This window comes from Sceloporus undulatus, chromosome 5, assembly GCF_019175285.1.
Source record: "Sceloporus undulatus isolate JIND9_A2432 ecotype Alabama chromosome 5, SceUnd_v1.1, whole genome shotgun sequence".
Lineage (NCBI taxonomy): Eukaryota > Metazoa > Chordata > Lepidosauria > Squamata > Phrynosomatidae > Sceloporus > Sceloporus undulatus.
This window is the reverse complement of record NC_056526.1, coordinates 83,277,857-83,295,609: the sequence shown is the minus strand read 5'-3', so window position 1 is coordinate 83,295,609 and position 17,753 is coordinate 83,277,857. Positions and strand designations below refer to the sequence as shown.

General features: G+C 39.9%; 1 protein-coding gene across 1 annotated transcript; it reads left to right on the top strand.

The window, feature by feature from the left end:
• Positions 1-905: 905 nt before the first annotated feature.
• Positions 906-17,685, top strand: RINT1 (RAD50 interactor 1). The gene is made up of 16 exons (XM_042467077.1): positions 906-991; positions 1,398-1,470; positions 2,371-2,435; positions 4,183-4,378; positions 5,686-5,927; positions 7,232-7,405; positions 7,512-7,664; positions 8,783-8,939; positions 9,589-9,699; positions 9,800-10,025; positions 12,776-12,913; positions 13,602-13,801; positions 14,936-15,150; positions 15,561-15,741; positions 15,825-15,943; positions 17,354-17,685. Exons 2-16 carry the CDS (start codon positions 1,423-1,425, stop codon positions 17,574-17,576), a joined length of 2,448 nt encoding a protein of 815 aa, XP_042323011.1. The 5' UTR covers positions 906-991; positions 1,398-1,422; the 3' UTR covers positions 17,577-17,685.
• Positions 17,686-17,753: the final 68 nt, after the last annotated feature.

The following is a 17,753-nucleotide window of genomic DNA, read 5'->3' as shown; positions in this document are numbered from 1 at the left end:
AAAAACACTAATATTATAGATTCATGCTTCTTAGTCATGCTCAAAATGGAGCACATTTTGGAATCTCTCCTCCTGGACAGAAGGTTGAAATGTAGGCAGTGTGACCAGATGCCTTAACCACAAAGGAGGACAAGGCACCACAAATGGAGGACATTCATGGAAACTGGAGGACACGACAAAAGCTAAAAACACAGTATTAATTCATGCTTCTGAGGTCCCAAACACACTGCAAAAATAATCCAGTTTGACACTGCTTTAACTGCCCAGCTCAATGCTAGGAAATCCTGGAGAACGTAGTTTATCATGGCACTAAAACCCTCTCTGACAGAGAAGGCCTAAATGTCTCACAAAACTGCAGTTCCCAGGATTCCCCAGCACTAAGCCAGGGCAGTTAAAGCAGCCTCAAACCTGGATTATTTCTGCAGTGTGTTTTGGACTTTAGTCCTGCTGAAACTAGATGTCCTTTATGTTTAATGTGTAAAATATGTTATGTTTTGGTTTACCCAAACTGTGCCCTTTAAGAGATTTTTATGGACTTCAGCTCCCAGAATCCCAAGCTATTGCCCAACATGGCTGTGGCTTCTGGGAGATGAAGTCCAAAGTCTCTTCAAGGGTACAGTTTGGGGACCACTCTAGTCTATATATGGAGATTATAGCAGTGATCCCAAAACTGTGCCCTTTAAGAGATTTTTTTTGGACTTCAGCTCCCAGAATCCCAAACTATTGGCCAACATGGCTGAGGCTTCTGGGAGATGAAGTCCAAACTCTGTAAAGACTTCCCGAATCAAAACCGGAAGTTGGGTTTTCAGAAGGAGACCGTTGTCGACTTTAGGCGCTGGTGGCCACGTGACCCGTAGGAGCGAGTGGGCGGGGCTCTCTCGCGAACGGTGCTCTGACTGAGGCAACTGTAGGGGTTTGGTGGAGGGGGCGGAGCTTTCCGCCGACACGTCGACGTGAGGGGCGTGGTCAGAGCGTGGAGGCCGTTGAGAGGGTAAGTGGTCCCCTCGCGCGCCCCTTTGTTCGTTGCTGCTCTTAAAGGGCCTTTAATGCACCTAAGACACACTGCGGAAATAACCCGGTTTGGTACCGTTAACTCTTTTTCTTGGCTCAAGGCTAGGGAATTCTGGGAGTTGGAGTTTGTTGTGAGGCCCAGAGCGGAGCAGAGCTCTGCTCTGGGCCCACAACAAACTCCAACTCCCAGAATTCCATAGCCTTGAGCCAAGACACATTTAAAGCGCTACCAAACCGGGTTATTCCTCCAGTGTGGATGCAACATTACTCTTAACCCTGTCCCAGTCTTCTGGATAAACTCCTATGTGAACACTTTCTGATTAGTGCATTCTAGTCACACACTTAATATTTTAATTAACCCAACTGTCAATCATTCTTTATCGCAGGGAGTTCTGACTGCGCAGTCCAGAGATGGCACAGCTGTCGCCGGAAAGCGAAGAAGCGCCGCTTCCTGAGGAGGTCTGTGAACTCGCTCGCCATTTCCCTAGGCGTATTTCTAACGTTCGTATCCACTTCCGCAGCGTCTGGTTACCTATACATGCGTTGCGCATGGCTGCGCATTAAACGGGAGCGCACCCACATATGTGCTAACTGTTGCAGATTTAATTTGGAACCAGGGAAGTAATAGTGCCACTCTATTCTGCTTCGGATCACTTTGGAGGTATGCTGTGTAAATGCTGCATGCGTCCTAAGAGGCCGGAAGCCGCGCCAAAACCACGCTCCAGTCCTAATGGATTAAAAACCCATTAAAGTCAGAAGATGAAAACCAAGAAGATAGCGCATCATTATGCGTTCATTGGAGAGAATTCCTGAAAGCCTGTTGCAATAGAAAATGTTTCACTCATTGGCAGAAGGACAGCAAAGAGGGTCCTATATCATATAATGCATAAACAGGAATACAGGCTTCATAATATTCAATATCAGTCTTTACCTCTGACTAATACCTCTATATATGACTCTCTTTATCCTTATTGTCTTTCCAGTTGTATCATATTATTGTTCTTCAGTCCAACTGAAGGCCATTTGTTGTTTCTTTCTTTGATCTTATAGTAGAAATATGTCATAAATACAGATTTTTCTACTAATAGAGCAGCTCCTTTTCCGATTACACAGAGAATTTATTTTTATACACTTCAGAAATGATGTTTCCCCCATTATCTGCCTGAAATATTGATGGCTTCAAATAACCGCCACTGCAGAAGATCTGGTTGGTTTTCTTCCTGTTATATTAATTCTAGTCTGCCCATCTAGAAGTCTGTCCATCTAAACATAATGAAGCTTTGAAGGAAATAGTTGTTGAAATTGGATATAGATCACAAACCAAAGGAATTTGACTCACATGCTTCCCTCTCATAACAGGAAACTAAGGAAGAAGATGGGCCAATGGAAGATACAAAAGATCCCGAAGAAGCCCAGCTATTTCAGTGAGTACTCTCAAAGAAAGCAAAAACTGGATCACTAACAGCAGAACCTACTTAGGAATGAGACACATCTCCAAATGCAACTCAGTTATATTTAATTGTTAAAAAACCTGACATATTTTAGTTTGCGAATATATTGAGGCCTTCTTCAAAAGGGTCAATAAGCTATCTGCCAAGATCTCTGGTAAAACAATTTCCACTATAATTTATTGGTGACTAAGAAGTGTCACCATTAAGAAAAATTCTTTGCATTTATTTTATTTGCATGCTGCCTTTCTTCTGGAGTGGAATCGAAGGCAGCTCACAAAAGGAATCAGATTCTAAAGTTATGGCCAAAGATAGGTGTAGGCCTAACTATATAGCAATAGCATTTACATTTATATACTGCCTAATAGTGAACTCAGCACTCTGTAAGCCAGTGATTCCCAAACTTTAGTCCTCCACATGTTTTGGACTTCAACTCCCAGAATTCCCGGCCAGCTTGGCCAACAGTGAGGAACTCTGGGAGCTGGAGTCCAAAACATCTGGAGGACAAAAGTTTGAGAACCGCTGCTCTAAGTGGTTTGCAATCTGCAAGCCAATTGCCCCCCGACAAGATGGGTACTCATTTTACCGAGCTATGAAAGGATGGAAGGCTGAGTCAACCTTGGAGCCCTGGGACTGAACTCACAACCTTATGGCTGCAGTATTGGCATTTAACCCCTGTGCCACCAGGGCAGAAATCAGTAGCCTGGGAAATATAACTTGTGAGATGCTTATATAAATTAAACCAAAGCAGACACAGATGAACGCCTCAATCTGCAAACATTGTGCCAAGGCAACAGAATGTTCTTTCTTGATGTCTCTGGAAACCACAGGTTTTTCCAGACTTCCAGATCAGGCTTTTTGGGTGTTTAAGGTGGGTGGGCTGCATTGGGAGAACAGTCCCCGCTCAGGAGGCAGTTCAAGATGTAGATGTTTGATCCTGGCCCTAATCCTTGCAAAGAGAAGGGAATTTGTGAGACTTTGGCTATAGCTAGTATACCTTCCCCAATTCTAAAGGAAGAATAAATGTCCTATCTTGAGAATGCAGATAGTGTGAAATGATCAACAAAGATACACCAGTTTCATGATGACGTACTAACCAGGCATTTTCCTCCATTGGACTGACCCATCCATAATGCCAGGTGTATTCTTCTAAATGAGCCACTCTGAACTTATCATTCCTGGTGGAAATACTGTGATTTTTATTCTCTTGAAAATGTATTTGGTGCTTTAAGTACATACACTTCTCCCAGATTTCATTTTCTTCTTTAGTGGGACCTGTTATATTGGATGCTTTTGGCTGAGTTTTTAATGTAATGTCTATCATTCTTGGTATTTGCCAAACCTCCATGGTAAATTTTGCTCTGGGACAGTTGTGTAATTTTGATGGGGCTAGGGGTGAATTTTTTGAACCTCAAACTCTTGAAAGGTTGCATGGACTGCCAAAAATGCTCTCCCATGGAGGGAGAAATTTAGAAATGGATGAAAGTTCAATTTTGGTGTTGAAAAATAGGTGTTTTTATGGTAAACTGTGCAGGAGGAGTTTGATCTAATAAGAATGTGAGTTACTGTTCCTGGAGTCTTCCAGAAGAGGCAACTCATCCCCTTTGCTAGAAAGGATGGTTGGGAGGGGGGCAGGAGGGGCATGTGGCGGTTACATGTGGTCCCAGGGTTGAACTTTGGCTACCTTTGCCCTGGGAGTTAACAAGAAATTTCTCCAACCCAGTACTGCAGGTGATGCTGAGAAGGAAGCCCTTAAGAGTGAAAAAGAGAGAACGCCTAGAGACCCAGAGAGCTGTGACATACCTTTTTACGTGTCTGAATTTGTGGAAAGGGAGGTTGGCATTGACTGCGATTCATTAAGCAAGCTTGGCAGACTTATTGAGCAGCTGACAGAAAACAAAATAAAGTTAGAAGAACAGGTGAGTTGCATATATTAAAGGTGTTAATATAGTAGTTAAATGCATGATAGACACACAGTTCCTCACACAAATTTCCAATTCTGATGTCTGTATGTGTTGTAGCACTCTCTTGAGCCAGCCTCACATTCACATCTCAGAAACAGCTTTCAATAGATCTAACATGCATAATATGAGAAGTACAGAAGCGCAGTTGGTGGTGTTCTTGTTCTTTAACATTGGAGATGACTTTTAAAAAAAAGTTAACTTGCATTTAATATATTTTACGTTGGAAATACTGGTCTAGATCTTGATATGCATATTTTGAGGGGAGTTAGCAGATGTGAACTTCCCATGGCAGGCTTTCCAGTCCTGTATCTATCAGTTCTCTCATGAACTACAGTGCTTCTCCAGTAGTAGAAGAAAAGTATTTCACATGTAGACTGTCATTTGCATTTGGTTGTTGTAAACCATCTAAGGTATATTTTGCAATGCTAGAATAAATGCTTCTTAACTAAAATTTCACCAGTGGAATAACATTTGTGATATAATGTAGAATAATACATATATTCATCATCTAGTTTTTATAGGTAATCAAAAGATTTAAAAATCATGGCATAACAACTGAAACTAGGATTTAGAAACTAGGGTGCTCTTTTCTTCATGAATGTCCCTTATCTCTTTTGTGTTTGGTTATTCTGTAGTGACTACCTCCAAAAGATTAAAAGGAAGATGGTGTCTGGCATCTTATAATTCAGTTATGATGTTGTAAGTTAGACTAAGGATGTCATAACTGCTTTGTATTCTCATTTACGATTGTGGCTCTACTGCCCATTTAACTGCGAATGAACCTGAAACCCACTTTAAAAGCCAGTCAGCTGTCTGGAGCAATGGAGGTCTGTACTATGGTCAGGTGGAGTGTTTCAGGGTGATGTGACCAGCCTCCTCCCAATGCAAGTGACACTTTAAGAAGCAGAAGCAGAGACCACATCAAGAACCTGTTGTAACTCTTCAGTGTAGTGTTGCTCACTAGCAGAAGCTGGTTGGTCATTCAGCCATGCCCTGCAGCACCGGTTTCTGGGGTTGGATGGGAGCTAAACTGTAGCTGCAACATTGTGACTATGTGTTTGATGTAAAATCTCAGCTGATACAGGAGGATTTGCAGGTTCTATCAAGTTCCATACCCTCCTGCTAATTAATCCCCTAGTGTCAGGTTAAATCTAAAATAGGCCAAAATGTTATGCTAATACTGTTTTGCGTTGTATAATGGAAATGTCCTATGAAGTGTGGCTACCTATTACTTTTTCATATATCTCTCTGTCTTTATAAAGGTGCTTACAGTTTCATCTGAAGTTCCCAAAAGAATTCAGCAGGCCTTACAGAATGCAGAGGACTCTAAATTGTCTCTCAGTCAACTTCTGGACAAGGAAAGCCTTTTATATGATTCAATTAATAACCATTTGTTGACATCCCAGCCATGGATGGAGGATCTTGGTTTACTGATCAATCAAGTAAAAGAAGTTGAACGGCACCTTGCTTATTTAAAATGGATTTCACAAATAGAGGAATTAAGGTTAAAAAATATATCCTATTTTGTTGTGCATATTATGGTGAAAGATTTAGAGCCATTAAATACTTATTTACCATGATGAAAAGGAACATGTGTGTAGCCCTTTTTAAAGTGTAAAAATCCTGCTGATGGAGATGATAAATGTAACCCCTTCCCTTGAGTTCTTCCCAAACCACTGCTTAGTATAATTTTAATTTTTTTGAAAGGACTCTTGTGCTTAAGTCAGGAGGGCTAAGTGTGTACTCAGGGTCTTGTTTGTGCCAGACCCCATCCAGTGGTATTATAGCCATGGTCTGAAGCGAAATTCTAGGAGAGATGCAGCAGTTGGACTCAATATGCAAATATCTCAAGCTCTTTTTTCCCCCTAGAACTCCCACCAAATATTTTCTAATACAGTGGTACCTCGGGATACGAAATACCCAGGTTACGAAATTTTCGGGATACGAAAAAATCCCATAGGAAATCATTGTTCCGGGTTACGAATGTTTTTTCGGGATACAAAGAAAATTTTTGGTGCTTTTTTCGGCTTTTTCGCACGAAACGCGGCTTTTCCCCATTAGCGCCTATGGCAATTCGGCTTACGAAGGCTTTTCGGGTTACGAAAGCGGCCGCGGAACGAATTAATTTCGTAACCCGAGGCACCACTGTACTCGCTCATGTATTTGTTCATGGCTACAGTCTTAACATACAGTTCAGTATACTTATTGAAACCTGGGTTTAAGCATGCTTAATTCTTCATTGGACTGTGGCCATTCTGTAAGTGCTGCTAGCAAGAAAGCCTTTGCTGTAGTTTATTTTAGGGATTTTTATGTTGCTTTACCCGGTATTTTATCAGAAATTAAGCTGCAATGGGCATGTGAGAAAATAACCTATAAATGATTAATACATTTAGTATTTATTGATTTTAATTAATTAAAGCAATATATAGATACAGTTATAGATAAATATTCATTAACCTTATACTTAACAAAAGTAGAACAATGTAGGTCTCTGTTAATTGAGCAGGTTCAGCGATGGCAGTGGCTTGTCTATTACTTTATGGCATTGCTGAATATCTAGAGTTTGTATACGTAGTTTAATATTGCCCCTCATATCTTTAACATTTAAAACACATTTCTATTCTATTCTGATGTTAAAGTTCTTAAAATAACTTTAAATGCAATTTTATCTTGATAATCTTTTGATCTCTGTAACATTGTCCTCTTTTCTGTTTTTTGCTCCTGTTATATCTGATCATGTTTGGACCATCTACTACAATGTTTAAAAGGTCTTTGCACATTGGTCACGTTTTTGTTTCTCTTTCTTAGTGACAACATTCAGCAATATCTTATGACCAACAATGTTCCAGAGGCTGCTACTACTTTAGCATCTATGGCTGAACTGGATATCAAGCTGCAGGAGTCATCTTGTTCTCATCTTCTTTCTTTTGTGAGATCTACTGTTCAGTTCTGGCACAAGATCCTGAAGGATAGACTGTCAAGGTAGAAAATGAAAGGTTTATTTTTCAGTTGGATTTTCTTCTGTTTCTATCAATTTCTTAGTTTTCACTTGGTCTGCTGAATTATAATACATGTTCCTCCATTGCAGTGATTTTGAGGAGGCTTTAACTCATCTTCATTGGCCATTTGTTGGACCAGCACAATCCCAGCCTTTTGGCTTGACTGGAGCACCCACCAATGCTGTTGAGATATATAGTAACTTTGAGATGCTCTTTTCTCAACTCCTGAAACTGCAAATTTCGTATCCTTTAAAAATGTTTTCCCTTTCTAGTGTATATATGCATATACTCCCAACAAATATAGGATTATTGGGAACAGCTGCACCTGAAAGTTCAGTTTTGAAAGGTAAGGAAAGACAGGTATCTCTGTCTGGCTTCACAGAGTTGTATGATACCTTGTCCTGCTTCTCAATCTATTTCGGCTTAAAGGTATAGCAGCCTGTATCCAAGTTGGGCACTCTATCAAAGGTGCAGGGGTGTGTGCAGGGGTGGAGCAGTGTCATACACTCCTGTGAAACACAAGAAGGTGAAGGTTTTTTTAATGGTGTGAAGCTTTATCAACAGGTAACTTCTACAGATCAACATCCTATTAAAAGCAGAGGAACCGGTGCCAGAAAAAGAACTGGTTACTCTATAGGTCAGACAGTTTTGTACAAACTAAGAGTGGAAATAGTTTTAAGGTAGGGCTTGCTTCATTTCATCAACATAAATTATTTTTGGAATTATTGATTTTCAAAACTGTCATGCAGGAATGTACAAATGGCAAGTGAGAAGCTTACAATAATCCCCAGCATTTGTCTGTCTGGCCTCCAATCCAGGTTTATAGCCTAAAGAAGTCTTCAGTTGTGTGCATCTGAACAGTTTTCTTCTTTGAAAGCACAGAACATTTTAAACAACAACAGCAAACAAACAACCATCCCTCTTACGTGAACATCAACCAAAGCTTTGACAGAGTTGTTCGGCTATGTGCCTCAGCACAGGTGGATGAGGATGGGAAGCTGTGACTCTGGAGAGACAAACTCTTCCAAAACTTCTGCTATAGCTTTCAGGGCAGTTTTAAGATATAGAACAGTTCATCACTGCTGGCATTATAGGACCTATGAGTTTCACAGTATCCAGGGCCTAGTAGAGGCAAGGTTTGCAGCATGTTAATGTTAAGACATTAGGGTTGCGTTTAGGCCAAGCTAGGGTCCCACTAAAGTCTGTGAAAAGGTAATCCTTACACACAACACTTGTATTGATTTCATTGGGGCTAAACTAATTTGGCATAGTTTCAACCATACATTCATGTTGTCAGAATTAAAGAATTCATCATAAAGTTGTATTTCTATTGATAGTTTCCTTTGACTCTTAATCTCAGAGATGAACTATTAACCAAACCAAAGCAGCTTCCAGAAAAGTACCTTCTTCCTCCCACTCCACCTGTTATATTACCCATACAGATTATGGTGGCTCCTCTTCAGAAAAGATTCAAGTATCATTTCACAGGGAATAGGCAAACAAATGTTCTAAGCAAGGTGAGGTATTGCTGTACAAAATATTTTTCTTAAAAATAAAACCAATCTTTTTAAAGTGTTTATTGAGGCCTTCTGGGGCTTGCCTCTCATGTGTTCCTTATCTGTTCTCTAATTTTTCAAATTTCCTTTAAAACACAAGTCAAGACTAGCCCTTTAACTAACAAAGCTGTATAGAAGAATATGCAAACAATATTCTACCCCTTACTTGGGAAGAAGTGAAAGTGCTCCCAATGTGTTGCTTACAGTGCTTACAATGTGTTGGCCACCAAGTGCAGACCCTGGGATGATCAATGTACATTTGGCATTTTCCATGTCTTTTAAAATGCTACTCAAATCAAGTGTTATTTCATATAAATTTAAATAAATAATGTTTGTCCACTTAATGTTCTTTATTGTCATGCACCCCATTTTCCTATTGTCTGCTGTAATGAAATTCTTGGTTTATTCATGAAAAACCTTCACATGTGGAAACTTCCCATTTGACAAATTATGGGTTCAACATGGAGGACTGGCCCAACAGACTGTAATGTGATATAGATTTGCATTGGGTATGTGCTGTAATCTGTCATAGAAGTGTGTATCTTTGATCGAGCAACAGGCAGGTTGTTTTTCTTGAATGTATTAAGAGTCTTTTTTTCTTCCTCAAAAGCCTGAATGGTACCTAACCCAGGTGCTCATGTGGATTGGAAATCATGCTAAGTTTCTTGATGACAAAGTCCAACCAATATTGGACAGGGCAGGCTCTCCAGTCAGTGCAAGAGTAAGCATTTATATTCTTTTTAATCTGCTTGATATCAGTATGAGCAATACAGCCGCATTTGCTGTTTTCATCTTAATCCTTCTCTTTATCTCTTCTCAAGTTGGAGTTTTCCCGAGCTTTGGTGATGGTGATCCTGGAGAAGTTGGCTGCTGACATTCCTTGCTTGTTGTATGATGACAGCCTCTTCTGTCACCTGGTGGATGAGGTACTTCTGTTTGAGAGAGAGCTGCACGGTGTTCATGGATATCTCAGCAGCTTTCCCAGCTGTATGCACATTTTATCAGAAGAAACCTATTTTCAAAGATGGTTAACTGTGGAAAGAAAATGTAAGGTGCTATCAGGGGATTTACGTGGTCAAAAGCAATCCTAACCTTTTACTTTAGAGAACAGTTGATTTGAATAGGATCAGGTTCTTTAACTAGAGAATGCAGAAATAGGCTTTCAAAGTATATTTGGGTTGGGAAATACATTATATTCTAGTCATTCTTCCTGCCACTGCTGCATATGGGGTTTGCCTTTGAATACAATCCAGAAACTTCAGGTTTGAGAAGGAGAGAGTAGATTTGTTAGTAAGGACAGGCCAACGGATTACATTGCTCTTTCAGTTACAATGACTATCAATCTGTTTCTGGGCCAGTACATAAGGACTGGTTTTAAAATTAAATGTGTGAAACATTTTGGTGCTAGGTCACACAAAGGAGCTTCTCCTTTCATAGTATGTACTTGGACCCTACAGTCATTTGAGGCTGTCCAAATGCCCTCATGAAATGACTGAAGGAGTGTGGCTGCGAGAAAACTTTTTCTTTGCTGATGCTCCATGGAGTGCCCTATTCAAAGATATTCTCTTTGTTCCTATTGTCGGGCGGGGGGGGGGGGGCAGGTGAGGATCTTTTTATTCTCTCTGCCATTTTAAGAATTGTGTTTAGTGGTTTTAGGTCTGCAGGCTATTTCATTTTTTAACTGGGTGGGTTACTTTGGTTTTAATTATGCTATGCTGTTTTTATTCTGTATAAAATTATTAATTATGCTATGCTGTTTATTCTGTATTTCTGATTTTGATTTGTGCAATTTTATTACTGTTTAGTTATGATCTTCATATATAATGTTCCTTTTTAGTTACCTGTATACTGTCCGGAGAACTTCAGTGTTTTGGGCAATCTAAAAGGGTTTTTTAAAAATTGCATTCTGAAAAGGGCAGACAATTTCCTAGTATGGAGGAAATTTCCTAGCTGGGTGGTCACTGGAGGGCAGAAGTTTAACCCAGGAATATTAGTTGTCAAAAGCACAAAAGACCCTAGCTAACCAAGGGCCTGAACAGACAAGCCAAAATAAAGCTGCTTTGGGTCACTTTGGAGGTATGCTGTTTAAATGACACACACATCTTAAGAGGCCAGAAGCTGCACCAAAGCTGCGTTCCAGTCCTTAGGACTGGAGTGTGACTTTGGCATAGCTTCCGGCCTCTTAGGACACATACATCATTTAAACAGCATACCTCCAAAGTGACCTGAAGCAGTTTTATTTTGGCCTGTCTGTTCAGGCCCTAAAACAGGATTATAGGCTGCCAGTATCTATTCCTAAAAACAGTCTGGTGGATCTGTAGCTACTGAGGCTTGTTCCGGGAGAAGGCTGCTTTTTCCAGAGGACACCTATACAACTCGAGTCCTTTGAAATTCATTTTCTGCAAAACAAATTTACAAAGAGAATGGTAGAGATTAAAATGTACCTTACCACCAAAGTATCAGACTGAGGGTGTTACCTTTGAGTTCCAGCCAGATCCATGTTCATGTAACTGTTTGCTGCTTTTGAGCCTCTAAGGTTCATTTCCCCCTTCCTCAGGTTTGTGATAGAAGTACAGTTCTCAAATTGAAGATTAAGTTTTACAGAAGCTCAGTGAAACCTACTGTATATACTCGACTATAAGTTGACATCATGTATAAGTTGAGGGCAAGTTTTGGGACCAAGTTATGGATTTTGATATGACTCATAGAGAGTAAAACATAGGGACATCTAACAAAGGATGTAAAGGATGAAGTAAAAGAAAACAATGCCAAAGAACTTACAAACTAGTATCTTCATTTTGACTTAAAAGTACAGTGTTTACTATAGTTGTCCCTTGACGTTTGCGGGGGTTAGGGGCTCAGGGCTCCTGCAAAAGTAGAAAAACCATGTATATTTCTAGCCCCCCTCCCCCCCATAACTCAGCCTACATAGTGGGCTTCCTTATTTATAAATAAATGAATACATAATGCCTCAGATCTAATCCCACCTGGGTGAGGGGTGGTCCCAGGACAATAGCAAAGGCTGTTGCAAGGCCTGGCAACCAAGTGTGCATTCTTCAGTCTTGCGAAGCAGGTATCTGGCAGGCTCTCCAGGCACTAGGAGAGCATGAAGAATGCATACCTGGTGGCCAGGCCTTGCCACTGCCACCCTGCCTCCCCTGAACTTGAGGCTGTTGTGTGTTGTGACAGCAGCATGTCTTGTTTACTCCAAAGGAAAGAGGAGTGGAGGACCATGCAAGGCTCTTCTGCTTGTTTGTTCCAAAGGCAGAGCACATTTACTCAAATGCCACCACCACTACCTAAAAAACAAAACCCATGAAGCTGTCATGTGAATATATTCCGCCTTTGGAAAGAACAAACAGAGGCATCTTCCCATGGTCCCCACTCCTCCTTCTTTGGAAGAAACATACCACCGCATGAATGTGCTGCAGCACACAACAGCCTCAAGTTTTCGGAGACAGGGAGGCAAACTCCAGCGATCAGGTGCACATCCTTTATGCTCCCCTGTCTCTGAGGAGGAAAGCAGGTGTAATGGGGAGATAGGGTTCCAGGGAAGGGGGAAGGCAAGGATCGAATTTCCATTTAATTATTGGTGGCAAACTCACAAATAATCGAATACATAGAAGTTGAACCCAAGAAAGTTGAGGAATAACTGTATATTGTTTTTCATTTCAAATTTATTTATAAAAGGCACAATTTGCATCTGAAAACAAAATCTGTATCTTTGAATAGCAAGGCAGCTAAGGTGAAAAGTATTTAAATATTTAAACTCATTATTGTTTTTGTGTGGTTGACAGTTGCTCTTCAAAAGATGGACTCCATGCTTTCATCTGAAGCTGCCTGGATATCACAGTACAAAGATATCACTGATGTAGATGAAATGAAAGTTCCAGACTGTGCTGAAACTTTTATGACTTTGCTACTGGTTATCACAGGTAATTATAACATCTCTGCCACTTGGCTTTGAATCTTCAATAATTCAAGAACTGTAACATATCTTTAACAAGGAAATCAGCATCATGTCAGTGGCTGTGGTGTCATCAAAGGAATAACAGGTGGAAATGAAATGCGCTTTGCATTTCAACAAATAAATGTAGCCCCTGTTGATTTTTTTTCTTTTGAACTTCAGTTAATAATTGAGAAAACAATGATCAGGCTTTTTATATCCATAGGAGACTGGATAATTGTCAGCACAGAAATATTTTGCAATTATTGGATTTTTAGCTCATCTACCAGTTGTTCCAGATGTGTCTTCAGCTATTCCTTTCTGCTTGGTGCTTTGTTGATTCTGCATTTCCATCCTTTAGTTGGCTTATATGCTGATTAATATCTGAGCCAAGGAGGGAGAAATAAAAACTGGCATGTATATATTTCCTAAATAATTTGTCAGCTTTTATTGCAGTTGTTAAATTGCTCCTTCTCTAATATGGCAGAAATTACAAAATGTGAGGAATCAAAGAAGATAGGCCCAGCTGTGCAAACTAGAAAGGTTAATTTCATATTATGCAAAAACACCTGTCAAAATCCATGGTACAAGTTAATTGTGATGTTTTGTTTGAAAAGCATGAGCCCTCAAATCATAAAATAATTTAAATAACAAATATCTTGCAATCTTCTGTACAGATAGGTATAAGCACCTTCCTACTGCTGCTAGAAAGCTCCAGTTCCTAGAATTGCAGAAAGAGTTGGTGGATGACTTCAGGATAAGACTAACTCAGGTTATGAAGGAAGAGACCAGAGCACCTTTAGCTTTCCGGTACTGTGCAATCCTAAATGCTGTCAACTACATAGCAACTGTATTAGCAGACTGGGCTGACAACCTTGTAAGTGGTTATTTTGTATAGTTATGTTTGCCATTTGTGGATTACTGAAACTAAATTTAATGATTTAAAAATGACTATGGCCTGTTACAGACTGCCAAAATAAAGCTGCTTCAGGTCTCTTTGGAGGTATGCTGTTTAAATGATGCATGCACCCTAAGAGTCCGGAAGCTGCACCAAAGCTGCACTCCGGTGCTTAGGAATGGAGTGTGACTTTGGTGTGACCTCTGGACTCTTAGGACCCATGCATCATTTAAATAGCATACTTCCAAAGAGACCTGAAGCAGCTTTATTTTGGCAGTCTGTAACAGGCCAACGAGTTCTTAATAATATAGAGCTGCTGTTCATATTCTCTAGTAGAGTTAAGAGACTTCTAGTTTTTGGATACATTTAATACATGGCTATAAAAGCTATCTTTGATCAGGTTCATCTTGTTCAGCACTGTCTACTCTAGATGTGCAGAACATTTGCCCCCCCCCCCCCACCGGCATACTGCCTAATTCTGTACATCCTGCATCCCTAGATCCATTACGTGGCTGTGGGCAGCTATGTGCTTTCAGTAGTGTTCTTCCTCTCCAGGTAGACTTGATTTTCTACTTGCATATCAAAGAGAGCAGACTTGTGTGAGTGTACATGGCCGGCACTGGGCAGATGGCCAGGAGAAGTGTTGATGGTTGAGTGGTGTGTGTGATGAGATTAATTTTATCCTCACTCTCTTAAAATTCATAATAGACAAAATGAGAAGAATAGTATTGGGGTGGGGAGAGGCTGCTCTGGCTGTATCACTAGATTACAGATTATTTCTAAGAGAAGATGGTCATTGGCAGGGAAAAAAAACTTATGAACTTTTCAGTCCTGGTCTGCCATGGTAAGAAGTCTCTCTTTCATATCAGTCTATTCAGTCTTTATTAGAACTGGATGTATCAGGTGGTTGAACCTAGAAGCTTCTGCATGTATAGCATGTGTTCTACCAGGGGCTTACAGTCTGCTTCCCCCCAAAGAACAGTACTTAAAAATTTTCAAAGCATCAAACTGCTGTAATTCTAAGGGACCAGAACTGGAGCTGTGCTACTGTTTTAGACAACTGTGAATGTTTGGTGGTGTAGTGTTTACAGTTGGATCTCTATGTCTGTATAGTTCTTCTTGCAGCTTCAGCAGGCTGCATTGGAGGTTTGTGCTGACAGCAGTGCACTGAGTAAACTACAGCTTGGACAACTGGCTTCGATGGAAAGCTCTGTGTTTGATGATATGATTAACCTTCTGGAGCGTCTAAAACATGATATGCTGACTCGTCAAGTAGATCATGTCTTCCGAGAAGTCAAAGATGCTGCCAAAATGTACCGAAAAGAAAGGTAAAGCTTAGTTTCTTCTAATTCACAGAAATCGTTTCGAAGAGAAGAGTGTGAGAAACAAGAGAATTCAAAGATGAACAATATAGCCTAATGCACATTTGCCCCCAACATTTTATAGGATAATGTTGTTATCTTGTGCAAAAAATACTTGCAATTACAGTACAAGTATTTTTGGTGCAAGTTTGGTACAAGCCAGATCTTTATATATGCTTGTTTGCTAGTGATGCTCCACCTACAATTGACTCGAGTCAGATGCACACAGATACAAACAGCATAGGTTCCTCACTGAAGAAAAGACATCTCATTCCAAATAGCAGCCTCATTTACCTCATTCCAAAATGCAAGCAAACAAAGAAACTGCAGGTTGGAAATGTAGATATTTTGTAGTGATAATTTTTTGCTTTTTTTAGGTGGCTGTCTCTGCCGTCTCAGTCTGAACAGGCAGTAATGTCCTTGTCAGCCACTGCCTGCCCATTGCTGCTTACCTTGAGAGACCAACTGCTACAGCTAGAGCAGCAGCTTTGCTACTCATTGTTCAAAATCTTCTGGCAAATGCTTGCAGAGAAGGTGGATTTGTTCATTTATCAGGAAGTAAGTATTGTGCCAGTAGTGCTTAATTATAAAAATGCTAGAATTGTTAAATAATTCTCCTTTTACCTGTCTACTTTATATAGATAATTCTGGCCAATCACTTCAATGAAGGAGGAGCAGCACAACTACAGTTTGACATGACCAGGAATCTTTTCCCTTTATTTTCACATTATTGCAAGCGGCCAGAGAATTATTTTAAACAGTATGTAAATTTATCTTAAATTAATTAATGTCAGAAATTAAGTTTCAAGAGAATACTTGCTTTTTTAATGAAAGATGGAATGAATCTCAGTGTATATTCCCTTTCTCTTTTTTTCTGAGCAGCAAAGCTTTAAGCTAGGGCTAATCTTCAAGGGGTTACATGTAGTAATAGATAGGGGCCTCCTCTCCTGTCCCACCACTTTGAAACACACACACACTTTTTCTATCCCACATGCCATTCTCTGTCCTGTAGGAAAAGGTGAGATTAAGCCTGCTGAGATTCTATTGAAAATAGGGGGAAATGTGATGTATTGGGGGGATGTAAGCACTCAGCTGTTTTGCAGGCTAGCCAGAACATGACAGGAACGGGCACAAAAATGTTATTTCTGCATATCATGCCCCTAGCTTGGTGCTCCCAAGGCATCTGATGGGTCATTGCTGCCTACAGTTGTCCACATGTGCTTAAAGCTATTGCATTTAATTCCTTTTACTTGAAATAATTTTTGAAGCTCATAATTTGATAGTGGTAATTACCATTGGAGAATACTCAAGGAATAATTTGGAAGTGGAAGAAATTTAAAAAGTAATATCATTGTTCTCACCAGATAACCGGAATACAATAGTCAAATGGTAACCAGGGTGGTGTAGTGATTTGAGGGTTGGACTATGACTCTGGAGATCAGGGTTTGATTCCCAACTCAGCCATGAAACACACTGGGTGACTTTGGGCAAGTCACATGATCTCAGCCTTGGGGAAAAGCAATTAGAAACATCTGAACAAATCTTGCTAAGAAAGACCCATGATATGGTTGCCTTAGGGTTGCCATAAATCAGAAATAGCTTGAAGGCACAGATCAACAAATGAGCATTATTGATGAGAGATTCACCCCATGTATCAGCTGAGATGCATGCTAGTGGATTGGATCTCAGTTTAGGTGTGCAATTGGGCTAGTGTGAGAGGACTTTCTAATTATTATTATTGTTATTAAACTTTATTTATATAGTGCTGTAGATTTAACTTGTCTTTTCCATGAGTAACTATGGGCCACTGAAAATACTACACAGAGTCAGGGAATTCCTCTGAAAGGGGTGAATGGGAAAGGAGGATCCTTTAAAATCAGACTGAGGCATCTTCTTTGAGCAGACACCTGCCATCCACAAAGGGAAAATCCATCCACTGTGTTTAGTGGACTGTTTGACTTCTTTTTCTTTAAACACTTCCCCATCTCCTGACATTTTAAAAGGTGTTTTTTGTTTGTTTGTTTGTTTGTTTCAAAGATGATTTGCTAGATGTCATAATGTTCTTCTGTTTGAAAAAGAAACCGGAAGATCCATTTCATTAAAGGTAGTGATTAAATGCTCTGTGACTCTTCCACAATTTTGAAGACAACTTTTGTGTTTTCTTCCACAGTATAAAGGAGGCTTGTATTGTACTGAACTTAAATGTTGGCTCAGCCCTGCTTTTGAAGGATGTGCTACAGTCAGCTGCTGATAACAGAAGTGGAACCATCTTGAATTCAAATCTGCCTACAGCTGTAGCAGCATTAAATGAACTTGGAATCTATAAATTGGCTCAACAAGATGTTGAGATTCTTCTTAATCTGAGAACTAATTGGCCTAGTACTGGGAAATAAGCACACTTATAGACTGGAAACACTAATCCTTAGAGTATTCTGTGAAAAAAACAAATCCAAACTTTTCTGTGCTTTTAAGTTATGTAGTATGTTACATTACATGCTAATTACTTTATTGAGCCAAGAAAAACTAACTGTTTATATGCCATAGCTTTAAAGAGCACTTTTACATTGGCA